This window comes from Bos javanicus, chromosome 17 (genome assembly GCF_032452875.1).
Source record: "Bos javanicus breed banteng chromosome 17, ARS-OSU_banteng_1.0, whole genome shotgun sequence".
NCBI classification, from domain to species: domain Eukaryota; kingdom Metazoa; phylum Chordata; class Mammalia; order Artiodactyla; family Bovidae; genus Bos; species Bos javanicus.
Genome location: NC_083884.1, coordinates 48437047 through 48464560, shown reverse-complemented (window position 1 = coordinate 48464560; position 27514 = coordinate 48437047). Strand labels below are relative to the sequence as shown.

The 27514-nt window shown below is 43.9% G+C and overlaps 1 protein-coding gene across 2 annotated transcripts in view; it reads right to left on the bottom strand.

Moving 5' to 3' along the window:
• TMEM132D (transmembrane protein 132D) overlaps window positions 1-27514 on the bottom strand; it is an 889902-nt gene that overhangs the window by 127802 nt on the left and 734586 nt on the right. For both annotated transcript variants that reach the window (XM_061384523.1, XM_061384524.1), the window contains exon 5: window positions 7136-7276. In XM_061384523.1, the coding sequence (XP_061240507.1) occupies window positions 7136-7276 (141 nt within the window). The remainder of the gene's footprint in view (window positions 1-7135; window positions 7277-27514) is intronic.

Here is a 27514-nt window from a genome sequence, read left to right as displayed (position 1 = left end):
GCAAGAATACTGGAGTGGGTTGCCATTTCCCTCTCCAGGGGATCTTTCCAACCCAGGGATTGAACCTGGGTCTTCTGCATTGCAGGCAGATTGTTTACGTTCTGAGCCACTGGGGAAGCCCATATATACACTGGAATATATTAAAAAAAGAATAAAATAATGTCATCCGTAGCAACACGGATGGACCAAGAGATTATCACACTAAGTAAAGAAAAAGAAAGACAAATATCACATGACATCACTTATATGTGGAATCTAACTTTTGAACTTATTTGCAAAACAGAAACAGACTCACAGATAGAGACAACAAATTTATGATTACCAAAGGGAACATGTTGGGTAGGGGAGGGATGAGTTAGGAGTTAGAGATACACTCTGCTGCTGCTGCTGCTGCTGCTGCTAAGTTGCTTCAGTCATGGCTGACTCTGTGTGACCCCATAGATGCCAGCCCACCAGGCTCCCCCATCCCTGGGAGATACATACTACTATATATAAAAGAGATAAACAATGAGATCCTACTGTATAGCACAGATAAATATATTTAATATCTTATAATAACATATAATGGAAAAAATGAAAAAGAATCTCTCTATATATCTATAAAAATATGTATCTCTCTATATTCTATTACCAGATATCTGAATACCTTTGCTGTACAACAGAAACTAACTCAACATTGTAAATCAACTGTTGTTCAGTCATTAACTCATGTTCGACAAGTCATGTCCGACTCTCTGAGACCCCATGGACTGCAGTACGCCAGGCTTCCCTGTTCTTCACTATCTCCCGGAGTTTGCTCAAACTCATGTCCATTGAGTTGGTGATGTTATCCAACAGTCTCATCCTCTCTTGTCCCCTTCTCCTCCTGCTTTCAGTCTTTCCCAGCCTTTTCCAATGAGTCAGCTCTTTGTGCATCAGGGGGGTCAAACTATTGGAGCTTCAGCTTCAGCATCAGTTCTTCCAATGAATAATCAGGGTTGAATTCCTTTAGGATTGACTAGTTGGATCTCCTTGCTGTCCAAGGGACTCTCAGGGGTCTTCTCTAGCACCACAATTGAAAAGCATCAATTCTTTTGGTGTTCAGCCTTATTTATGGTCCAACTCTCATGTCCGTATTTAAAGGAAAAAAAAAAAAAACTCAGCAAGCATTTCAGGAGTGACTCTCGAGCCCAAATCAGTCTTCTCTGCTATGTGTAAAAGTGTAGTTTGGCTTTGCAGTACAGCCACTTCCCACAGGGCAACTGTGGGGCTCTTAAGGGTCCCTGACCTCCATAGCTCTGCCAGTCATAAGTGGCTGCATGCTGCTGCTGCTGCTGCTAAGTCACTTCAGTCGTGTCCGACTCTGTGCGACCCCAGAGACGGCAGCCCACCAGGCTCCCCCGTCCCTGGGATTCTCCAGGCAAGAACACTGGAGTGGGGTGCCATTTCCTTCTCCAATGCATGAAAGTGAAAAGTGAAAGTGAAGTTGCTCAGTCGTGTCCGACTCCTAGCGACTCTTGCAGTATATGCTGTTTCTGTTTCTCGAAGGCCCCCACCGTCTTCGGTGGTAAGAGCACGCAGAGTTCCTGGGGCGGGGGAGGGCCTGCCCCTCTCCCCACAACCCCTCCTTTATCAGTTCGTGTCCTTTGGAGTGATGTAGGCTTTGAACAATTGGTGTTTTAGGCTCTCTGAGCTTCAAGGATAAGGAGGTGACCTAAACAGGTCCCATGAGAGCATATCCCAGGACTTACACTGGACTGGCCCAGAGGACGTAGGTTCTTTCCTGTTGGATTTGAATCGGTTCTGAGGCATCCATTTTGCTCCCACAAGGGCAGCCTCTGTCAGAATGAAACTCACCCACAAGAAAGTGTGGCTATATGTGAGGGGGTGGGAAAGAGAGAAAGAATGTTCTTGTGGTTCTGAACAAAACCCTCAGAAATTAGTTCTGACTGAACTCTCCAATGACGTCAGCCACACTTTTTTCCTATTTAAACTTAAGTCAGTGTGGGTGGAATTTCCTGTTATTTCCAACTCCTAAGAATCACAATAGATATTCTCATCAATATCTGAATTGCATCCGTGAGGGACCCGCTGCCTTCTTAAAAACCCAGCAGCCTTGGGAGACACAAGGTAACATGCCTTCATGTAATTTACGATTCAGACCAAATGAGTTTTCCAGTGGATCTCCTGAGAGGTGGTTTTGTATGGAGGGAGGAGAATGCAAGAGCTTATTGGGCCTCTGGCTAGGGAAAGAAGATAAAGCAATGAAAATAAAAAGATGTAGGGGATGGGGAGATGGGCTTTAAAGACAGACCTACTGCTCAGAGATTTCCCAGGAGCCTCTGAGCAGGTGTTGAGATGCTTCTCCAAGGATTCCTTGGCTTTCTTTCTCAAGGGCCTCCAAATGGCACCAAAACATTATCTACACCAAGTGATTCTCCTTCAGCACCTGTGATTCATAGAGCAGCACGGTGACAGCTGTGCAGGCTGTGGGGTTTGATTTTCAAGTTATTCACCAGGCGGTGAGGCCTGTGGATGGACGTGAAACTGAACACAGGAAGGTTTTCCACTTTCCTTGAGCCTCTGCATTTCTGACAATGATTTCATGGACTCCCGAGACGACCCAAGTCATTCTGTACTCTTTAGGGCACATATATAAACCCGGACTTCTTTGGTGACTGGTATTATAAGATAAACAGAAATTGCTTTACACAAAAAAGGACTCCATTGGTTTATGTTTAGGCAGTAGTGCGGTGGGATTCGAGGTCTTGAGCAGTAGCATAAGTTTCTGGTTTTTCTGAACAGTGGTTCTGGCTTCCTCTATTGTTTCTAATTCCCTGGCAGGTTCCTTTCTCAAGATGGAATCTGGACATCCCTGGTGGTACGGTGGATTAGAATCTGCCTGCCAATGCAGGGGACATGGGTTTGATCCCGGGTCCAGGAAGATTCCACATGCTGTGGAGCAACAAAGCCTGTGCACCACAGCTTCTAAGCCCACAAGCTGCAACTACCAAACCCATGTGCTGCAACTATCGAAGCCTGTGTGCCTAGACCCCGTGCTCCGCAATAGGAGAAGCCACTGCAGTGAGAAGCCCATGCACTGCAGTGAAGAGTAACTTCCACTTGCAGCAACTAGAGAAAGCCTGCACACAGCAACAGAGACCCAGGGCAACCAAAAAAAAAAAAAAAAAGGAACTTAATAACTCTGGCATATCCTCTCAAGGATAAGGAGTAAGAACAAAAGGAGAGAAAATGTTCTCTTACAGGAATTTCAGCCAAAGTCTCAGGATTGCCTCCCATTGATTGGGATTGAATACTGTGTCTCCCCCTGAGCCAATGAAAGTCTCTGGATGGATGCAGTGCTTTGACTGGCCACTGTGGGTCACATGGCCACTGGAAGCTGGGTTGGACACCATACTATTTAAATTGCATAGATTTAAAATAAATGAGGCATGGTTATGAAATACACAGCATGGGAATACAGTCAATAACTATGTAATATCTTTGTGTGATGACATAGTGACTAGACTTACTGTGGTGATCATTTTGAAATATATAGAAATCTCAAATTACTCGGCTGCATAACACAAACTAACATGGTGTTGCAGGTCAATTATATTTCAAAAACAAACAGATATAAAAGAGATCAGATTTGTGGTTATCAGAGGCATTGTGTGAGGTGAGAGGGAATTGGATGAAGGCAACCAAAGAGACAGACTCCTAGCTATAAGATAAATAGGTGCTAGAGATGTAATGTACAACATAAGAAATAGAAGTAACACTGCTGTATGTTACACGTGAAAGTTGTTATGAGAGAAAATCCTAAGAGTGAGCATCATAAGAAAAAAATTTTTTTTCTATTTCTTTATTTATGTATCTCCCTGGAGTGAGAAGCAACTCACTCCAATATTGCCTGGAGAATCCCATGGACAGGGGAACCTGGCAGGCTCAGACTGACTGAGCACACAATTATGTATCCACGTGAAGTGATGGACATTCACTAAACTTATCATGATCATCATTTCATGACGTACGCAGATTAAATCATTATGCTGGACACCTTAAACCTATACAGTGCTGTATATCAATGATATCCCAATCAAACTGGAAGAAAAAATTTAAATAAATTTTAAAAAGTAAAACATTCAAGACTCTCATACAGTAAAGTTAAGTCACAAAGAGGAAAGCAAATACCGTGGATCACTTATAAGTGGAATCTAGAAAAATGGTACAGATGAACTTACTTGCAAAGCAGAAATAGAAATGCAGATGTAGAGAACACACGTATGGATACCAAAAGGGTGGGTAGGATAAATTGGGAGACTGAGATTGGCATATACACACTACTGTGTATAAAATAGATAACTGATGAGAACCTACTGTATCGCACAGGGAACTCTACTCAGTGCTCTGTGGTGACCTAAATGGGATGGAAATCTAAAAATCAGCAGATGTAGGTGTACATATAACAGATTCACTTTGCTGTACAGCAGAAACTAACACAACATTGTAAAGCAACTATACTCCAATAAAAATTTTAAAAAAATAAAATAAAGAATTTGGGGGGGAAAAAAGGAAAAAAACGTGTACGAATTCGGTGGAGGGATTTTTAGAGAATATCCAGTTATTGTTATCAGAAAAAAGGAAAATGGGAGCTGCAGGACAAAGCTCCCTATCTACTGGAGGAATCAGTAGTACTTCCTAAAAGCAGCGCAAACAGGAAGAAACTCACAGTGGATGATTTACCTAATTCATAATAAATAGCCAACAAAGACTGTCTGGAACATAAAATGCCACCCACAACGTTGCAAACTGGAAGCTGGTGCAGGTTTAAGCAGCAGACCTCCCCAGGGGTATGTATGGTTTCTGTGATCTTCCTCTTCCGCAGGTTCATCTTCAGAGTTTCCTTAGTGTTTTCCTGGAGCCATGATGGAGAGGACCCTTAATAATAATAAGCTAAATAATACGCTTAATAAATATAAGCTAAATAAAGTAAATAATGAGCTAGATCAAATGGCATATGATTTTTACAAAATTTTACAAAACTTACTCAGGGGGCTTCCCTGGTGGCTCAGTGGTAAAGAATCTGCCTGCCAATGCACGAGACACAGGTTTGATCCCTGGCCCGGGAAGGTCCCACGTGCTGCAGAACAACAAAGCCTCTGCCCCGCAAATCCTGAGCCTGTGCTCTAAAGCCTGGGAATGGCAAATACTGAGCATAGCCTGCCAGCCCTAGAGCCCACACTCCCCAAGAGAAGTCATCACAATGAGAAGCCTATGCAGCACAACTAAAGAGTAGCCCCTGCTTGCTGCAACTGCAGAAAGCCGGGGCACACCAACAAAGACCTAGCACAGCCAAGAATAAAATAAATAATATCATATATATCAAATGATATATATATATATAATTTATTTATATAAATATATATATCATATATATTATATATATATAAAACTTGCTTAGGAAAGACTTTAGCAAGAAGATAAAGGGGTGAGCATGCCTGAAAACCATCGAGGGGAAGAGAGTTAGGAGCTTGCGGAGCAGAAGGATGTCTGAACTGTTAGAGGAAAAGGGAAATCTGCAGAGTGCTTGGAACAGAGGTGGTGAGAGGGATCATGACCAGAGTGAGGTCTGAGTTGAGGCAGGCATAGCTGGCTGGGCTGTACTTCCCCTGTCCTGGTAAACCCTTTAGCTTTACCTTTGAGGTGGGAGGAGGCCAGTGGATGGTTCTGAGCTAAGGAATAACATCACTAGGCTTCCACATGAATCACCCCAGCTGCCTCAGGAGGCCACTGGGAAGCCAACAAGAAGGTCACTGCTTTGATCCAGGAGAGTTATGGTGGCTTGGGCTGGGGTGGTAGCTGTGAGGACTGCTTGGCTCCTGGGTGTGTTTAGAAAGCACTGCCAACGGGAATTGCTGAAGGACTGGATGTGGGGAGAGAGAGAGAACCAGGAATATGGGACGTGCTAAGACACTGGTTTAAAGGATGTGCCAAGATTCTGGTCTGAGCCACTGGGAAGATGAATGTGCCATGTACTGAGGTGAAGGGAATGAAGGGTGGGATGTGTTGTATAATGTGTCACACGGCTCGGTCATCTTCTCACAGCACTGCCTTCTCTCTGAGACTCTAAGGACAGGGCCGTGCCTCTAACTTGTGGTCCCAACATCTGAAACTGGACCCAGAGCTCAGCGACGACTCAATCTGCGTTTGTCCCCTGCCTTCTCGTGGGTGGAAATGCTACCTGGGGTTCACGTGGGGTCAGAGAGGCCCTTCAGTCCCTGAGCAGAACAGGCAGGAAGGCTGGTGGGCTCTGATGAGTCCTGGGACCACAAGGATGGGAGGCCCCCGCCCTCCCCACTGCATCCCTCCCAGGATGGGGGCGTTTGCTGGGAGGCTGGCTCAGAGGAGGTGCCAGGAAGCTCTGTCTGCACAGTGGGTGGCGACAGCGTGACAAACCCTTTCCCCTGCTGACTGGCATCACACTACAAGCTGCTTGGCAGAGCAAACTAGGCACCCCCTTCCTCCCCAGGCATTGCATTCCCCCAAAGGCCTTTGTTTTAGATCACTTTTGCATTCAATTTAAAAGGTAAAAGAAGCAGCCAGAGAGAAGGAGGGAGTCTTCAGCATTTAAAGCAGGGATGGGGGAGCTGGTCACCCCATCCCTAACTCATGGAGAATCCTACTGGTTAGCTAGGGGAGTGGAGCCACTTGTGAATCCTCACTGATCCTCCAAAAACCTTTGTGCTATGAAATCATCCTAGAGCGTGGTGGCATACACATCAAACTAGTTTCTGATGCTCCCTTCTCTCCCCTTCCCAGCCGATGCAGTGAGTGGGGGGACAGTAAGCTCTATTTGGATGGTGGTCCCTCATCCCTCAGCCATCCTCCCTGGGGGCGTGGAAGAGGTCACAGCATTTGGAAACACAGACAGTTAGGATCATCACTGACCAGGACTACCATTCCCCACCACCCCCTGAAGCACCATGTCCTTCTCATCCTCATCTAATCTCGGGCAGGGAATGGAAGCAGCAGGATAACCAGAGTGGGATGGGGGATGGGGGATCTCGGGGTACTCTGTGGTCCCAGCCGGTTGATGAGCACTGATGCTGACTCAACAGTGGATTTCTGCAGGGAGCCGGGGGTGTCAACTTGCCTTAATGACATCTTCATCAGATGATCGACACTCCACGGACTTGAGATCTGTCACCGCACCGTCCTCCTCCACAGAGACCACCTTCACGGGCACGGCCACTGTCTTCCCAGTGAGGATGGCTGTGTTCAGGATTTCCGCCTCCTGGAAGAGCAAACGTATTCTGCCATCACATCCAGACACGTGTAGATCGCCTTCCCTCAGGCTCCCTGTGAAGAAGCTGCCCCCACTCAGGTTCAGGAAGCCTGGCATTCTGCACCAGCCAAGGGATCATGGTGGCCCAGGTAATGTTCCTCCATCACCCAGACTTTTGAGGGGTTGAATATGATGGAGAGGGGTATGGGATGCAGAGGGCGGGGGAGCAAATTCATCATGAATATTGTATTTGACAAACTTCATCATGCACCAAGAACTGTCCTAGCACTGTATAAGTATGGACCTATGAAGTCTCACAGAATCATTTAACGTGCATTCAGATTTGCTCTACTATGTGGTTGGCACAGAGAGGTTTTGTTACTTGACACAGCTAAGAAATGGCGAAGGTGGAGGTGGAAGTAGAACCCAGGATGTTCAACCCCTGAGTCCACGTGTTCATGTTCCAATTGGTCTAAATTCACACAAAAGGATTCCGATGTAAACAGTCAACTGTTGGCCAGGGAACAAGATGCCTAATGTGCGGGACATAAGGAGACTGAGAGACTGTCACTCTGTATGCTGTGGCTCTTGCTTTCTTTCACTTCCTGTCACTTTTCCAAGGCTATCCCAGCCTCTGTATGTGTCGGGAATGCTATGATGACCTCAGTGACACCCCCAGAGCCCCATCAATGTGACACACACACGCACAACACTCATACACACACACTCACCCCAACATGCATTTTCCCTGCTAAACACTTCCTCCAGAGCTCAGCTCAACATGTGTCCTTTAGGACCTCCCTGTTTGCTTCTGTTATTTGCTTTCAGAGCCAAGAACATGACAGTCCCTCAGAGCCCAGGAAAGAAAGGCATGGGCTCTCCTTTGGGGCATCTGACACCACTGCAGTTTTGCTATTCCTTATAGTTCAATCCTTTCATCCTTCTAGATGGTAAGCTCTGTGGGGCTGCCTCTGCTTCCTGCTCAATAGAACCTCACCCAGAGCCTGTGGAAAGCATGGAGAAGGACCCAGCAAGGGAGGAACTGGAACCCACACTAGCCTCTTCATCTCCTTGTTCTGTATGTTAGCCTTCTGTGCGTAGGTCCCTTCCTTTTAATTTTTTATTTTTTACTGACATATAGATGCTTTACAATGTTGTGTTATTTGTGATACATGGCAAGGTGATTCATATATGTATATATATATTACTTTTCAGATTCTTTTCCATTATTGGTTATTCCAAGATACTGGATATAGTTCCCTGTGCTATACAATAGGTCCTTGTCGTTTATCTCTTTTATATATAGTCGAGTGGAAAAGGAAATGGCAACCCACTCCAATATTCTTGCCTGGAGAATCCCAAGGACAGAAAAGCCTGGAGGGCTACAGTCCATGGGGTTGCAAAGAGTCGGACACGACTGAGCGACTAACACACACACACACACACACACACACACACACAGAGTAGTGTGTACCTGTTAATCCTAAACTCCTAGTTTGTCCTTTCCCTGCCTTCCTTTTTGGTAACCACAGTTTGTTTTCTATGCCTGTGAGTCTATTTCTGTTTTTGTAGGTAAGTTCATTTGAATCATTTTTTTGGACTCCACGTGTAAGTGATATCATATGACATTTGTCTGCCTGAGTTCTCTCTTCTTGGCAATGGGTACCTTTTCTCTGTGTTGGGAAGATCCCCTGGAGAAGGAAAGAGCAATTCACTCCAGTATTCTTGCCTGGGAAATCCCATGGACAGAGGAGCCTGGTGGGTTACAGTCCGTGGGGTCGCAAAGAGTAGGCTACGACTCAGCGACTGAGCACACACGCACCTTTTCCTGGACACTGAGCAAGAATCCTCACTCTGCACTTCTGCCTCCAACAAGCCTATGCCTTCTAGGGTTACTCTCACACTCTTGCGGTTTGTGAACTGGAGCAGTCCTATGGGATCCTGTGAGCCTATTTCTCAGGTGGAGAACACTGAGCCTCAAGCAATAGGAATCTCATTCTTCTCTGCAAGGATCACCTCCTCTAACCACGTGAAGATAAAAATTCCCATATAAGCCTCAATCTTTGTACAACAAGACATTCGAGTTCTGTTCAATCCCCATTCATCACATGCCAGTCGTGTTCCTAAGAGATCTTATGTCAGCGTGCACGCCGAGTTTCTTCTATTCATCTGAACTTGACCGGTTGAGCCTGGGTACAGCAACACCACGTCTGGACGGGCCTCAGGACCTATTTAGGAAGCCTTTTACGTCTTTTAGAGACAGGCTTGCAGAGATTCTTGTTAATTCGGTTTTCATGTGAAATCAAAAACGCCCATTTAGCTGTATGCCAGAAGAAGGCGTAGAAGTTTATCAGCTTAAAATTATATAACCGTTTTCCTTATGTTAACTTTCTATTTCTTATGTAAGATTTTACTTTTCCTTTAAAGGACTCAGTTCGTTTTATAATTAGTTCATTTGGCTTAGCCTTTGGATATGATAATATATATATATACACACATACATGGATATATATGTGTGTATATATATATTGTTTCTTTAATTCTAAAAGACAAGACTACAGTTTGTAATGTTCCTGAATTTCAAAGACTATGCCTCAAATTGTCTGAATATGCATAGGCCTCCAAATGCCCCATTGCTTATGCACCTTTTTTCCCCTCCCCTGTGGGTTTCCAGCGGATTTTTATTTTATTTTGGGTACAAACATAGTAAAAGAATGAAGGAAGCCAATCAGCATGGTGTTGCTACTTCCCGTTGCCTCTGGGGAGGAAAAAGGCCAGCCATATTTTTCCACTCTAAAGGGTAGAGATCAAAAGGAACTGTTCACACTTCGAGAAGAAGTGGAAAAATGCAATTTAACTCTTGGGCCCAAACTGGCTCATCTCTAAGGGAAAAAGCAGACTAGAGAAACAGCATTAGAACATCAGCTTCAGGGAAAACAATTTTGCACACCAGTGGTAGAAAAGTAAAGAGCATCTCTGCCCAACAATAAAACTCAAAAGGCCTGGAATGCATTGCAGTCAGGTCAGCATTGTGGGAAATGACCCTGGGATAACCACTGAGCAGCTGTGAGCCCACAGGTCTGGGATGTTTTCTTATCCTCTAAACAGAGTGCATCAGTCCATCTGCAAGATTTCAGTGGGGATTAGGGACCAAGCTTTCAAGCCTGGCATTTTCCTGCCTCCTCTGTGTGATTATTTGATATCAAGAAACTTCTCTTCACTCTGCTTAATATTCAGCAACAATCTAAATGGGAAAAGGATTTGAAGAAGAATAGACACATGCATATGTATAACAGAATCACTTTGCTGTATACCTGAAACCAACACAGCCTCAGTTGCTCAGTCACGGCCGATTCTTTGTGACCCCATGGACTGCAGCCTGCCAAGCTTCTCTGTCCATGGAGTTTTCCAGGCAAGAATACTGTAGTGGGTTTCCATTTCCTATTCCAGGTTATCTTCCCGACCCAGGGATTGAACCTGTGTCTCCTGCATCAGTAGGCAGATTCTTTACCACTGAGCTACCTGGGAAGCCAACTTCAATATAAAATAGAAATTAAAAAAGAAACCTAGATCTAATCCATGCAATAATTCATGGACTTCATGGTTATACAAAGCAATATATTCCCTACTGCTTATAAAAAAAACAAAAACAAAAAAAAAAAAAACGTTATTGCTGTGTTTTTTTGAATTAGTTAAGTTTGGTTCTTTTGCTTGTATTAGTAAGGTTCTGAGGGACTTCCCTGGTGGTCCAGTGGTTGAGGACCTGTTTTCCAGTGCAGGGGACAAGGGTTCGATCTCTGGCCCGGGAAGATCCCACATGCCATGGGGGCAACGAAGCCTGTGTGCCACAAGTACCGAGCCCTTGCTCGAGAGCCCATGCTCTGCAGCAAAAGAAGCCTGAGTCCCGTAGCAAAGACCCAGCATAGACAAGAAAGAAAGAAGGAAACATAAAGAAAGTTCTGAGTAGTGCAAAAAATTTAAAAAAAGATGAAAAAAGAAGAGAGCCTTCTCTTGTGCATTGCTGACTTTCTCCAGGAGGTGACTGGTGTGTGGATGGCTCACAAAAGTCTCTGGACAAGAAGATGGTGGTGAATGTGCCTGCAGAGGCCTGGCGTGGGTTGAGATGTGATTCCATAAAACCCTTGAAGGCCCAGTTGCCTTATTGACGTGAGTTCCCCTTATCACAGCCCCTGAGCCTCGGATACAAAGGCAGGCATGTCTTGAGAAAGCCCTGACTCAGTTCTTACTGGTAGCTCCATGCTTGTCTTCTGCCATCTGGACACTGTGTTCTTGCTAGTAAGTCCTTTCTGGGAATTGGACCACATGGCTGCAGAACTTGAGGGTCACCAGCGGCTAGGAGAGGGCAAGAGGGGGCAAGAGACTCTGACTGTGGCACCAGGAAAAGGGACGACCTCGTGAGTAAGGGTGCAGATCCTTTTTTGAAATGTAACTCATTATCCTCTATTGTCAGGCAACAATGACTGTCCTCGTTTTACTTGAGAAACGATGACCCGCATCTTAGTTTGGAAAGGCCCCAGAAACAGATGCTGGAATGAGGATTCAAGAGCCATTTGTTTCAGAGACTCAGGAAACTTCAAGAAGGGAGTGGGGAAGTGATACATGGAAAAATGGGCAGCCAACAAGGATGCATGTCCTGCCAGCGACCAGAGTTGGGGGCTGGAGCTTAATCTTGCAGGGGTTGATCCCTATGATGAAACACATTGGTTATGTTACATATTTTAATATGTTGAAATGTTTTATCATATATTTTCCTGTGGGGGAAGCTATCTAAAAGACACAGCTGAGGGGCTCCCCTGGTGGCCCAGGGGTTAAGATTCCATGCTCCCAATGGAAAGGGGCCCAGGTTCAATTGTTGGTCAGGGAACTAGATCCCATATGCCCCAAACTAAGAACCCTAGTGGCGCAGCCAAATAAATTAAAAAAAGAAAACACACCAAAATAAACAGCTAAAAATAATTACAGGAAGGGAGAGGGAGCTGGAGTTTTACCCATCAGCTCCTGCAAGCTGACCATTCCCTGGCTCGTCCAGCCTGCTGTGTGTGCAGACAGACAATCTCAACAAAAGATCCTGGCAGACGGTGATGCTAGGAATTGGTCTGGAGCACTCTGGCAGTGTGTAAGGGAAATGCACACAGCCCTGACAGTCTGCTGTGACTTAAGTGTGAAACACTTTGTCATATGGAGATCTGACGGATTGGAATCAACGTTAGAGTGTTTGTTTGTTTTTTTAAATTTCCTCTTGTTTCTAGGGTTCTGATTTTGTGTATGAACACAGTCATTTCTTCATGTGCACTCTTGAACATTATTTTTAAAACAGAGAAGAGGAAGATAATGGATACAGGAAAACACTACTTTTGAAGGGGGACCCTCTAAAACATGTCAAAAATAGAAATAGACTCACAGGCATAGAAAACAAACTCATGGTTACCAAAGGGGAAAGGGGGGAGGAATAAATTAGGAGTTTGGGATTAACAGATACACACCAGTATATGTAAAATAGATAGTCGACAAGGTCCTACTGTGTAGCACAGGGAACTATATTCAATATTTTGTAATAACCTATAATGAAAAAAGATTCTAAAAGAATATATATGTATGATTTAACCACTTTGCTGTATGCCTGAAACTAACACAACATTGTAAACTAATTCTATTTCAATAAAAATTAAAAAAGAAAACCACATCAAGAGATGGATCTGTGTGTTACAGGCAGTTTGTAACTCATCCAGTACATATCCTGCTTTCCTGCTTACCTAACAAAATGCCAATTTCCTTTAAGGCTGTAAAATGCCCAGCTAAAATTATTACATCTTTTTGGCTGCCCTTAATCTGTGATATGGTTTTGGTCCATGAGATATAAATGGCAGTCTCTGGGTGAAGTTGCCAGGGAAGTCTGTTTTAAAAAAGCAGATTCTGAAGGTTTGTTTTGCATTTTCCTTTTCTTCCAGCCCACCATGCACAGTTGGGGCTGTCTCTCGCACCCCCAAAGGTGGAGCTTGCTGTTAAGACCCAAATGGTTCAGTGTAGTACAAAGGTTAAGAGCAGGGAGACTCTTGTAGGACCACTGGGTTCAAATCTCACTTTTGACACGACCCACTGGGTGACCTCAGGCAACCTATATAACTTTTTTTTTTTTTAATCTCTTATTAAGTATGCTATTTTTTTCTTTCTTTTTCTTTTAACATTTTGGCTGCGCTTCACAGCATATGGGATCTTAGTTCCCTGAACCCACACCTCCTAAATTGGAAGCTCACAGTCTTAACCACTGGACTGCCAGGGAAGTCTAACTAACTTAACTCTTGGTGCCTAAATTTTCTCAACTATAAAATCAGGATAACAGTGCCCACCTCTTGCTTTTGACCTGGGTTTCAGTGGGTTAAGAATTGCCCGGTGCCTAAGAAATTCAAGTTGCAAACTTTCAAAGATGCTAACGTGCATTCCATCAATGTTAAGTGAGAGTGAAACTGCAGTTTGCCCTCCATCTCCTGTTGCTGACGATCTGCAGCTCTGCTATCTCCCACCTTCTCTGCCTCCTCCAGCCAGTAGCTCTTCTTGCCCGTTCACTCGATGCCAGCACTTGGATGCCAGCTGTTGTACTATACTACTGTACTTTTCAAGGTCCAGTCCTGTAAGATTAAAAATGTTTTATTTTTTGTATTTTTTTAATTTATTATTTGTGTGAAAGGTATTATAAACCTATTATAGTATAGTACTATATAGCCGATGCTGTTAGTTGGGCACCTAGCTGCCTTTGTAGGACTCGGGAACAAATTGGACTTAGCAATGTGCTCTTAGAACAGAAGTCATTCATATGTAGAGAACTGACTATACCCAAAGGTGCATGATGACTGTGATGGGGTGAACAGTGTCCCCCAGAGTTCCTTTCTACCCAGAACCTCAGGACATGATTTTATTCTAACAGAGAGTCTTTGCAGGTATAATTAGTTAAAATGAGGCCATGTTGGGTTTGAGTGGGCCCTAATCCAACAACCAGTGTCCTCATAGGAAGAGAAAACAGAGTCAAGAGGCACAGGGAGAATGGTCCTGTGAAGACAAAAGCAGAGACGACAGGGATGCAGCTACCAGCCAAGGAGCTTCAAAGATGCTGGCAGCATATGGGATCTTAGTTCCTCAAACCCACACCTCCTAAATTGGAAGCTCAGAGTCTTAACCACTGGACTGCCAGGGAAGTCTAACTAGCTTAACTCTTGGTGCCTAAATTTTCTCAACAATAAAATGTGAGAAAGAGGAAGCAGGAAATGTACTCTTCAAGAACAATCAGAGGGAACATGGCTCTGTCAACACCTGAATTTTGGGATTATTGAACTGTGAGAGAATATTTTTTTTTTAATTGAAGTATAGTTGACTTACAACATTGTGTTAATTTCTACTGTATGGTACAGTGATTCAATTATACATATACATACATCCTTTTTCATATTTTTTTCCATGACGGTTTATCACAGGATACTGAATATAGCTCCCTGTGCTACAAGGTAGGACCTTGCTGTTTATCCAGTCCCTATATAGTAGTTTGCATCTGCTAATTCAAAACTCTCAGTCCTTCTTTTTCCTCTGCCCTTGGCAACCACAAGTCTGTTCTTTACGTCTGTGAGTCTGTTTCTGTTTCACAGGTAAGGTCATTTGTGTCATCGTCTAGATTCCACATGTAAGTGATATTGTGATATTCGTCTTTCTCTTTCTGACTTACTTCACTCAGTGTGATAATCTCTAGTTGCCTCCTGTTGCTGCAAGTGGCAAGATTGCATTCTTTTTTATGGCTGAGTAATACCCCTTTGTGGGAGAAGGCAATGGCACCCCACTCCAGTACTCTTGCCTGGCAAATCCCATGGACCGAGGAGCCTGGTGGGCTGCAGTCCATGGGGTCACTAGGAGTCGGACACTACTGAGCGACTTCACTTTCACTTTTCACTTTCATGCATTGGAGAAGGAAATGGCAACCCACTCCAGTGTTCTTGCCTGGAGAATCCCAGGGATGGGGGAGCCTGGTGGGCTGCCGTCTATGGGGTTGCACAGAGTCGGACACGACTGAAGTGACTTAGCAGTAGCAGCAGTAATACCCCTTTGTATACATGTACCACATCTTCTTTATCCATTCATCTGTCAATAGACATTTAGGTTGTTTCCATGTAAATTTCTGTTGTTTGAAGCCACCACATTTGATGTACTTTGTTACAGCAGCCCCAGGAAACTGGTGCCATCGCTGAGTCTCAAAGAGAAGCAGCCTGATGGTAGATGCCTCACAGCATGAAGTTTGGACTGCTTCCTCTGAACACATCTGGAGAGAAGACTGAGGTCCTGCCCTTTTCATCCTTTTGTATGTGTGTCCCTGTCACTCACAGATAATCACAGTCCTATCTGACACACCTTGGAAGGAAGAAATATTCATCAGTTTTCACAGCTCTTGGGCTGAAAGAAGTAAGTTAAATTGCCTGTTGTTCCTAATGAGAAGAAAACGATTTGGGAACTTCAACATTACTGTGGCTTTGGGAAATCATGTTAATATGTGGCTTTGAAATGATCCCACAAATGTTAATCTCAATGAACGAGGTTGGAATAGAATAAATGTGGTGTTAGCTGGGGTCACTCCTTCTCTAAACAGAAGCATCATAGACAGGGCTTCGAGTGCCCCATTGGAGGAGGGCAGAGAAGGGCAAACATCCTATAAAACAAACAGGATGAAGCACAAGTGGAAGTCGGGCTCTCAGCTGGGATGTGGGAAGCCTGGCTTGGGGTCAGCATTTGCAAAATCAGAGGCTTATCTGATCAGACTGCACACGATCCCATCCCCTTACCTCCAAGCAGGGCATTTCACATCTTTTTAACTCAGTGAGAGAGAAATTTGAAAGATGGGCGTTATGAGGAGGTGGCAATAAAAGTGAACTGGCACACTCAGCTTGATTTTACTTAGATTTGCACAAAGATAGCATTTCCTCTGGGGGCTCATGAGGACAGAAGAAGAGCGTGTAAGCTCTCCAACAAATGGGGTTTGAGTGAAATATCACAGTCAATTTCCTTATATTGACAAAAAATTCGTTCGGGTTTTTCTGTAACATCTTTCAGAAAAAGCCACATGAACATTTTAGCCAATGCAGTAATATTTTTAAAGAAATATAATGAGTTTCTGGGATGGACAACCTTGATTTTCACCTGCCCCAAGTCCTTCTGCATAACAGGACTTCAGTTTTCTTTTGGAAATGCAATCCCTTCCTTTTTTTAAAAAAAAAGTATGAACATGATTTATTCTGGAGCTTCATACTATGGATTAGCACTGACATAAGGACTGACAAGTACATCTGTGTAACACACTAGAGAGCCTACAAACAGATTTCTATTATAAACAGCAATTTATAGTATTAATATAAATAAATTTCTATTTACTAGAAATTGGTACATGAAATGGATCGATTTAGAAATAGCTAGGGAATGGCTAGACTGGCTGAAACCATCCCTTTTTTTAGGACTGAAAATCAGCATAACCCTCTGCCCCCAGTGATCTCTGAAGCTCTGACAATCAAGCCCTCTAACCCTGGGATTTGAATTTCATTCAAGAAGACCGAGGCAAGAGTCAAGAATGTTTGGATTCTATTTGTTGCACTGGTGGCACCTGGAAAAGTCTGTCATTTGCCCTGTTATCTGTATTTCCACTAAGGTCCTGATTCCTACCTTTTAAACGGTTTTATCCATTCTCCAACGGAACCGTATTCATTAGGTAATTACCTTTTTAGAGGGTAGTGAAAGTGAAAGCAAATGTGTTAGTTGCTCAGTCATGTCCAGTTCTTTGCAACACCATGGACTGTAGCCCACCAGGCTCCTCTGTTCATGGAATTCTCCAGGCAAGAATACTGGAGTGGATTGCCATGTCCTTCTCCAGGGGATCTTCCCGACCCAGGGATCAAATCTCTTGCATTGCAGGCAGATTCTTTACCATCTGAACCACCAGAGGGTACAGGGTGTGTTAAATGTTCTTACCACATACATGAGTAATAATAATGACAATGATGACAATAAAGGGGGAGGGAGGAAACACTGAGAGGTGTTGGCTCTGGCCATGATCTTAGTGGTGTCGATGGCTTCACAGGTGTATGTGTGCATTCTAAGTTTCTTCAGTCCTGTCTGACCCTTTGCAACCCTATGGACTATAGCCTGCCAGGCTCCTCTGTCCACGGAATTTTCCAGGCAAGCATACTGGAGTGGGTTGCCACGCCCTCCTCTAGGGGATCTTCCTGATCCAGGGAACCAACCCACGTCTCTTTTGTCTCCTGCATTGGCAGGCTGGCTCGTTACCACTAGTTCCACCTGGGAGGCCCTCACAGGTATATGTGCTGTGCTGCGCTTAGTCGCTCAGTCATGTCCAACTCTTTGTGACCCTATGGACTGTAGCCCGCCAGGTTCTTCTGTCCTTAGGGATTCTCCAGGCAAGAATACTGGAGTGGGTTGCCATGCCCTCCTCCAGAGGATCTTCCCAATCCAGGGATCATACCCAGGTCTCCTGCATTGCAGGCAGATTCTTTACTGTCTGAGTCACCACGGAAGACCAAGAATACTGGAGTGGGTAATCTATCCCTTGTCCAGGGGAACTTCCTGACCCAGGAATCAAACCGGGGTCTCCTGCATTGCAGGTGGATTCTTTACCAACTGAGCTACCAGGGAAGCCCAAAAGTACTGGAGTAGAATGCCTATACCTTCTGCAGGGGATCTTCTTGGCCCAGGAATCCAACCAGGGTCTCCTGCTTTGCAGGACCATCAAAGGCCTATCAGTTTAATTCAGTTCAGTCGCTCAGTCGTGTCTGACTCTTTGTGACCCTATGGACTGCAGCACGCCAGGCATCCCTGTCCATCACTAACTCCTGGAGTTTACTCAAACTCATGTCCATTGAGTCGGTGATGCCATCCAATCATCTCATCCTCTGTCCTCCCCATCTCCTCCGGCCCTTAGTCTTTCCCAGCATCAGGATCTTTTCCAGTGAGTCAGTTCTTCACATCAGGTGGCCAAAGTATTGGAGTTTCAGCTTCAACATCAGTCCTTCCAATGAACATTCAGGACTGATTTCCTTTAGGATGGACGGGTTGGATTTCCTTGCAGTCCAAGGGACTCTCAAGAGTCTTCTCCAACACCACAATTCAAAAGCATCAATTCTTCGGCACTCAGCTTTCTTTATATTACAACTCTCACATCCATACATGACTACTGGAAAAACCACAGTCTTGACTAGATGGACCTTTGTTGGCAAAGTAATGTCTCTGCCTTTTAACATGCTGTCTAGGTATATGATGCTACTGCTGCTGCTAAGTCACTTCAGTCGTGTCCGACTCTGTGCAACCCCAGAGACGGCAGCCCACCAAGCTCCCCCGTCCCTGGGATTCTCCAGGCAAGAACACTGGAGTGGGTTGCCATTTCCTTCTCCAATGCATGAAAGTGAAAAATGAAAGTGAATATCCCCAAACTCATTGAGTTGTATCCATTAAATATGTACAGCTTTTTACATGTCAGTCATACCTCAAGTGTGGTTAAAAAATAAAAATTAACCAGCATCATTTTCTTTTGGTTACAAAGCATCCTAATCAATAAAGTTGACCAGGAAGGTAGTCAGATGAAAGCACTTTGGTTTACAAAGTTTCCTTCTACTTCTTATTGAGATGCAGACTTGGTGTTTCTTTAACCATTATCAAGCTCACTTTGCCAATGTGCAAATTGGATATTGCATTAGTCTGAGTTTTCCCCAAAGCAGAGCCTGAGCCAAGGCTCTGGATGAAGTTGATTTATTTGCAGCAGGCAGGAGTGAGGGGTGAGGCATGGGAGGTAGAAAAGAAGGGAAAACTGACTGTAGGGTGTGTGGGGCAGCTTGCAGCTGTGGGTGGGGGGAGCATAGGCCTGGCCTCCCATAATTGACTACTGGAAGAGAAGCATACATCCCCCAGGGTTATAAACTGAACACCTGGGCAGAGGCTCCTGGGATGTAAGGAAAGCCCTGGACCAACCTGTAGGAAGTTGTCTGAACGACTCAAGGTGGGACCAGGTCAGGGAAGTGCCCAGAGCAGGGCTGAGGCAGCAGATCCAAAATGGACCCAGCTGTTAGAAAGTTACTCCCAGGTCGGGTGAGAAATTTCCCAGGATCAACTGTGGGACAAGCATTTCACCTCATATTTAAAAAAAGAAACACACCTGGACATTCTCGTTTGCATGGAGATATGTGTCAGAAATTACACTAATAAAGCTGAGCACTGAAGAATTGATGCATTTGAACCGTGGTGTTGGAGAAGACTCTTGAGAGTCCCTTGGACTGCAAGGAGATCCAACCAGTCCATCCTAAAGGATATCAGTCCTGAATATTCATTGGAAGGACTGATGCTGAAGCTGAAACTCCAATACTTTGGCCACCTCACGCGAAGAACTGACTCATTTGGAAAAGACCCTGATGCTGGGAAAGATTGAAGGCAGGACGAGAAGGGGAGGACAGAGGATGAGATGGTTGGATGGCATCACTGACTCAATGGACGTGAGTTTGAGTAAACTCTGGGAGTTAGTGATGGACAGGGAGGTCTGGCGTGCTGCAGTCCACGGGGTCACAAAGAGTCAGACACAACTGAGTGACTGAACTGTACTGAACTGAAACAGCAGGTTTCAGAAGTAAAACTCCTTCACTTGCCTGCTTATCACCCTTGGAGAGACTAAAATACTCAATAAGGCTGTATCAAATGCTCCACTGAAGCAAAGACACAAACAAAATGGCGTCCCTATGGTTCATCAGGAGATGAAGAATTCACACACCCTGAATTAAGGATCCACACTGGGAGCCTTGGCACCATCTGAGGAGTTGACATGGCTCCTTTTGGAGCACAGTTTAGATCTACCTACAATTTGCAACCTTCTTACTCTCCTCCTGATACTTCTGCAACTTCCTATATTGCTAACAAATGTTTAAAACAGGTAGTTGATGTCTTACAATATTTACCCATTCTTCAAAGTATCTTGGAAATGATGTTCAGTTTTGAGAAACACTATGTGAGTCAGGGATCTTAGTTGCACACAACAGAATCCAATATAGCTCAATTCAGCTGAAAGGGGTTTGTTGAGTGTGGATGGAGCCCTGCACTGTTGACAGGATTGAAGGAACAGACTCCAGCCTCACCTCTGAAGCTTAACATCTGGAAACACAGAGTTGGCCCACTTGCTGCTTCTGCCTTGATTAGGAAGCTGACAAATCAGGAAAATTGTTCTAGAATCTCACTGCCTCTTAAGAAATCTCAGGCACACATCCTTTCTCATGGCAGCATTGGAAATAAAGCATCACAGGTACATCCAACTGGCAGAGACTAAATCATGATGCTAAATCGCCATGGACACTTTGAGCGCACGCGTGCTCTCTCTCCATCTTTCAAGGGAGGCTACATGAAGCAGGTTTCAGAAATTTACCCAGAGAAGATGAGATTTACACTGTGGGGTACAAAGAGGGTACCCTTGGGGCAACTACAAATGATAGCTTTCCACAGTACATGCACTGGTATTTTCCTGATGTTAAAATATAAAGAGTATTCTATTAAGTCTGTTAACACTCTTAAATTAACATTCTATGTAGGCATGATTCACCCTCTGCTCTTGATGACACCTCGAACGACACAAACAAACAGTATCTTATGATTCTTTGTCCAAAGCAGACTGAATTCTAGGACCTCCAATGTCAAAGGATATAAGGAGTGAGAATTTAGGTTACACACTAAAATAAGCACACTGTTGAGTTAAAGATGAATGTCCAAATCAGGTATAGAAATAATTTTCCCCTTCTGCCAAAACATACATATTCAAAAGTGACAAATAAAATATGGACTGGGGCAGGGGTTCCCAGCCTCTGGGATCTAATGCCTGATGATCTGAGGTGAACCTGGTGTAATAATAATAGAGATGAAGGGCACAGTAACTGTAATGAACTTGAATCATCCTGAAATCACCCCTTCAACCCCAGTCCATGGAAAATTTGTCTTCCATGAAACCAGTCCCTGGTGCCAAACAGATTGGGGGTCACTGGGCGGAGGGACCCTAAAACACTGGTATGGCATGGGTACCAATTAATCAGAAGGGATGCCTGGCCAGTTAGACTGGATGTTGGTAGGTATGCCATGCAAGTGAATTCCAGTTTATGCCAGAAAAACAAGGCTCAGCCAATATGTCATTTGCTCTTTTATATTTTCCTTACTTTCTACCCCTGCAGATAGAGCCATGTAAACACTTACAGCCACTAAAATGCCAGAGTCAATGTTATTTGCTACTTCTGGGTTGAGGCATTAAAGCTTTCATAAACAATTATCTGTTCTTTCTCATCACCTGCCCTGATGACTGAAAAGGCTACGCTTCCCAGCTGGTTCAGCTCCAAGAAGGCAGAGCTTGTTAGATCCAGGTTAGCATATGGAGAAGAGCTTCCTAGTGCCCCATGTAAGACATGAAGCAGGAGTAAGAAAAATGCTTTCCTTGTCTTAAGGCAACGAGATGGTGGAGCAACTCGTTACTGCAATATAACGCAATCCACTCTGACTAAGACACAACACTTCCCAACGTCATTTCAAAAAATATATATTCATTGAGTTCTGGACTGTGCCCCAGGCCAAAGTATTTTAATAGACAGCTCAGGTATGAAAACTCAACACTGCTGGGTGGCTGGCTCTTCATCTCCTGGTTGACTGTCCTGATTTTTGTTGAAAGGAGCTGGGGCAGACACAGAACAGGAACCTAACATCACCAATGCCATGCTTTCCCTCAGTGTGATTCCTTCACTGTAGTTAATTTCTTACATCTTTTCAATTCACTTCCCAACAAAGATCAACAACCTAATAAATAGAATAGTGACTCATCATCTTGTTGATCTCTTGCTTGTTTGGACAAGGTCTGTTACTCCAGCTCCCCCACCTGCACCCTTAATGAATACCAAACAGGCCAGTTCATACCACATTAAACAGAAGAGCCATTAGATGACCATGGAAATACTCTATCTCATTAGTGATAATGCTGCATCATGATAAATCACCTCTGTGCTTCTTTTAACAAGTGGGAGCATCAGTCAATTTGGCACCTGCTTTGCAAGCAAATTTATAAACCACTCTGTGTTTGAAGGTACATCAGCCCTCGGGCTTGATGGTATAGCGTGGTATGGAGAATTATTTTAGCAGCCATAAAGGCTGCTAAGAAAATAAAAATTTTCTCCCTCCCAAGGGGAAACAGAGAAATGTCATACCACAGAGCCCACAGGAGACTGGCAGTCTGCTCATGCCTTTCACAGTTAGGCTGTCTTTCGGATGACATTAAGATGCAAACCCAATGCATGGTGTGTTTACTTTTTTATGTGAATTAAAAAATCTTATCAAGGTTATATAACCTCATTGTTAAAATTTTGCATTTGTGAAAAGGTTTATCATAAAATACCATAAAAAGTCATCTCATCCATCCCACTTTCAACTCTTCCACTATGTTAGGAAGGCTTTTCCCCTGTATATCTGAATAAAGTTTCTTGACATAGTATGCTCAAATATTATCTACTGATTTTCTGGGATGACATGGATGAAATCTTTCTCCCTCTGCAATTTCTCCTGTCCCAGTCCACGCAGCTAAGTTCCTGGTTTGATTCTTCTATTACCTGTCTTTTTTCTTTTCAAAATCAGAACCTTGCTGTATAGCAACATTAACTTCTTTTTTAAAAACTATTTATTTGACTGTGCCAGGTCTTAGCTGCAGTATGCGGGGTCTTTGATTTGGCAAGTAGGATCTAACTCCCTGACCAGGGATTGAACTCAGGCCTCTGGCATTGAGAATGCAAAGTCTTAGCCATTGGAGCACCAGGGAAGTCCCTTGATAAGCTTTTTTTTTTTTTTTTTCATTTTAAGCGAAACATACCTCTCATCAAGAGACAAAGTGTTGATTCCCAAGTGGTTTAAAAGTCTGTCTGCTCAGTTTTTGACTCTGCCTATGCAGAAGTGGAGTCTAGGGAGCCTCCCCTGAAGTACAGCCTGGACTTAGTGACTCACGTTCTGAAGCTGAGAATGCAAAGGAAGTGATATGTTTTTTTCTGAGAGTCAGTCATCTAGAGCAATATAACTTCTAGTTTTCTCCCTGGGGATCCTTGTTCTTGGAACTCAACCGCCATGCTGCGAAGGAGCCCAGGCCACGTGGAGAGGGCACTGGCATGTAAGTGGCTGCCGCTGCTGCTGAGTCACTTCAGTCGTGTCCGACTCTGTGCGATCCCATAGACGTCAGTCCACCAGGCTCCGCCGTCCCTGGGATTCTCCAGGCAAGAACACTGAAGTGGGTTGCCATTTCCTTCTCCAATTCATGAAAGTGAAAAGTGAAAGGGAAGTCGCTCAGTCATGTCCGACTCTTCACAACCCCATGGACTGCAGCCCACCAGGCTCCTCCATCCATGGGATTTTCCAGGTAAGAGTACGCTGAGTCAGCAGCAAAAATCCAGCACTGACCCACCAGCTACATGAGTGAGGAAGCCTTCGAGGGCACTCCCCCAGCTGAGCCAGATAACTGAGTCCTGACAACTCCCAGAACCAGGACAGAAACAATATAAATGACAATCACCATGTTATGCCACAACATAATACTGTTCCTTCTAATGCAGATAGAGGTAACTGAGACCCCACACACTTTATAAGATGAGAGTATTAGCATGGCTTAAAGCCCCTTCAGCTTATAATACCACATTGACCTCCCAAGTTTTCTCATTTCTAACTGTTCCTTTTATCCTCTTCAGGTTGATAATATCTTTGTTGTGTCCTGATATATAATAAAGCCTCCTTTGCTTGGCACAAGGGTTGAATCTAAAAGTTGAAAACTGGTAATGGATCTATTACACTCATACAAATATTGTTCATTGGGGAGCAGAAATTCTCCGTCTAGACTGTTGATGTTTGGGGCTAGAAAAGTCTTTGCTCTCAGGCTATTCTGTGCACTTTATATATTTAGCCATATCCCTGGGCTCAGCACACAGTGTAATTCCCCTGTCGTGATGACCAAAAATGTCTCCAGACTTCTGATGTCACGTCAGTTGGGAACCGTGGTACGGAAATATACTGTACTACATTTCATTGCTTTCCATGCTATTGATAATACTGGGTTGGCCAAAAAGTTTGTTTGGGTTTTACATAAGATGGGATGGAAAACCCAAATGAACTTTTGGGCCAAGCCAATATTCACAGATGCGGGTGTCTCTGAGTGCCTATTTCTTCTCTTGCCTTTCACAATTCTCTTTATCATAGCTTTAATTGTTGTCAAGCTCTTCACTGACTTCTCCATTCTCCTGGGAGTGTTCCCAGCAGAACTTTCCATGCTTCTGTTCCTGCTAACACATTCTCCAAGCCTACTGCATAGATTTAATTTGGGGACTTTCCTTTCCTAGATTCAGGCTTTAATAAATACATGCACCAAAGGATAGAAAAAAGTTTATTGTTAAAGCAGGAGGGAGGGAAATCCTTGATTTTCTTCATGTCAGCAACCATTACAATAGCACTGTTATCTGTAGGAGATGTGCCTTTGAAAACTGAATATAAATTTGAAAAATTTGAAAAATCGTACTTTTTGTGCCAGTGTAGCTCACTGTTAAGAGTGATCCTAAAATGCTAAGATCAAGGTCCAGCTCAAATGGGACATCTTTCTTAATCTCTCTGGGTAGAAACAATCAGTGTGCTATCATGTAAAGTTTATTACAGATATTATAGAAAATAAATTATATATGGAGACAGTAGATCCAAAAGTGAAGAATACTGGCTCTGAAGCCAGACAGGCTGACTTTGAACCCCAGTTGAGCTATTTCAAATCCTGAAAGATGATGCTGTGAAAGTGCTGCACTCAATATGCCAGCACATTTGGAAAACTCAGCAGTGGCCACAGGACTGGAAAAGGTCAGTTTTCATTACAATCCCAAAGAAAGGCAATGTCAAATAATGCTCAAACTACTGCACAATTGCACTCATCTCACACGCTAGTAAAGTAATGCTCAAAATTCTCCAAGCCAGGCTTCAGCAATATGTGAACTGTGAACTTCCTGATGTTCAAGCTGGTTTTAGAAAAGGCAGAGGAACCAGAGATCAAATTGCCAACATCCGCTGGATCATGGAAAAAGCAAGAGAGTTCCAGAAAAACATCTATTTCTGCTTTATTGACTATTTCGAAGCCTTTGACTGTGTGTATCACAATAAACTGTGGAAAATTCTTAAAGAGATGGGAATACCAGACCACCTGACCTGCCTCTTGAGAAACCTGTATGCAGGTCAGGAAGCCACACTTAGAACTGGACATGGAACAACAGACTGGTTCCAAATAGGAAAAGGAGTATGTCAAGGCTGTATATTATCAGCCTGCCTATTTAACTTATATGCAGAGTACATCATGAGAAACGCTGGACTGGAAGAAACACAAGCTGGAATCAAGATTGCCGGGAGAAATATCAATAACCTCAGATATGCAGATGACACCACCCTTATGGCAGAAAGTGAAGAGGAACTCAAAAGCCTATTGATGAAAGTGAAAGTGGAGAGTGAAAAAGTTGGCTTAAAGCTCAACATTCAGAAAACGAAGATCATGGCATCCGGTCCCATCACTTCATGGGAAATAGATGGGGAAACAGAGGAAACAATGTCAGACTTTATTTTTCTGGGCTCCAAAATCACTGCAGATGGTGACTTCAGCCATGAAATTAAAAGATGCTTACTCCTTGGAAGGAAAGTTATGACCAACCTAGAGAGCATATTCAAAAGCAGAGACATTACTTTGCCAACAAAGGTTCATCTAGTCAAGGCTATGGTTTTTCCAGTGGTCATGTATGGATGTGAGAGTTGGACTGTGAAGAAGGCTGAGCACTGAAGAATTGATGCTTTTGAACTGTGGTGTTGGAGAAGACTCTTGAGAGTCTTAGACTGCAAGGAGATCCAACCAGTCCATTCTGAAGGAGATCAGCCCTGGGATTTCTTTGGAGGGAATGATGCTGAAGCTGAAACTCCAGTACTTTGGCCACCTCATGTGAAGAGTTGACTCATTGGAAAAGACTCTGATGCTGGGAGGGATTGGGGGCAGGAGGAGAAGGGGACGCCAGCGGATGAGATGGCTGGATGGCATCACTGACTCGATGGACGTGAGTGTGAGTGAACTCCAGGAGTTGGTGATGGACAGGGAGGCCTGGCATGCTGTGATTCATGGAGTCGCAAAGAGTCGGACACGACTGAGTGACTGAACTGAACTGATCTGTCCCTACTAGCTCTGTGGCTGTAGACAAACCAGTGCCTGCACTGTGCCTCAGTTTCTCATCTGTACAATGGGAGTGGCAAATATTTCCATATTATTGAGTTGCTGTGAGGACTGTATGCATGAAAAGTACTTAGATCTGTGACTGGCTTGTGGCCAGCAAAAATGCATGCTAACTATGTCTAAACACAACTCAAATTCAAAAAGATACATGCCCCCCCCCCATATTCATAAGCAGAACTACTTAAAATAGCCAAGACATGAAAGCAACCTAAATATTCATTGAGAGATGAATGGATAAGAGAGATGTATATAATGGAATATTACTCAGCCATAAAAAGAACAAAACAATGCCATTTGCAGCAATGTGGACAGAGAGGGAATCATATTAATTAAAGTCAGTCAGTCAGAGAAAGACAAATATCATATGATATCATGTCTATGTGGAATCTAAGGTATGACATAAATGAACTAATGTACACGGCAGAAATAGACTCACAGACATAGAGAACAGACTTTTGGTTGCTAGGGTGGAAGGGGTGGGGGATGGATAGATTGGAAATTTGGGATTAGTAGATACAAACTATTACATGGAGAATGGATAAACAATAAAGTCCTATTGTATAGCACAGGAAACTATATTCAATACTATGTAATAAAACATAATGGAAAAGAATGTGTGTGCTTAGTTGCTCATTTGTGTCCAACTCTGTGCAACCCCATGGATTGTAACCCACCAGGCTCCTCAGACCATGGAATTTTCCAGGCAAGCATATTGGAGTGGGGTGCCATTTCCTGCTCCAGGGGATCTTTCTGACCCAGGGATTGAACCTGCGTCTCTTGCATGTCTTGCATCAGCAGGTGGATTCTTCACCGTTGTGACACCTGGGAAGCCCATGTCTATCTATCTATCTATCTATCTATATTTGAGTTGCTTTGCTGTACAGCAGAAGTCAACACAACACTGTAAATCA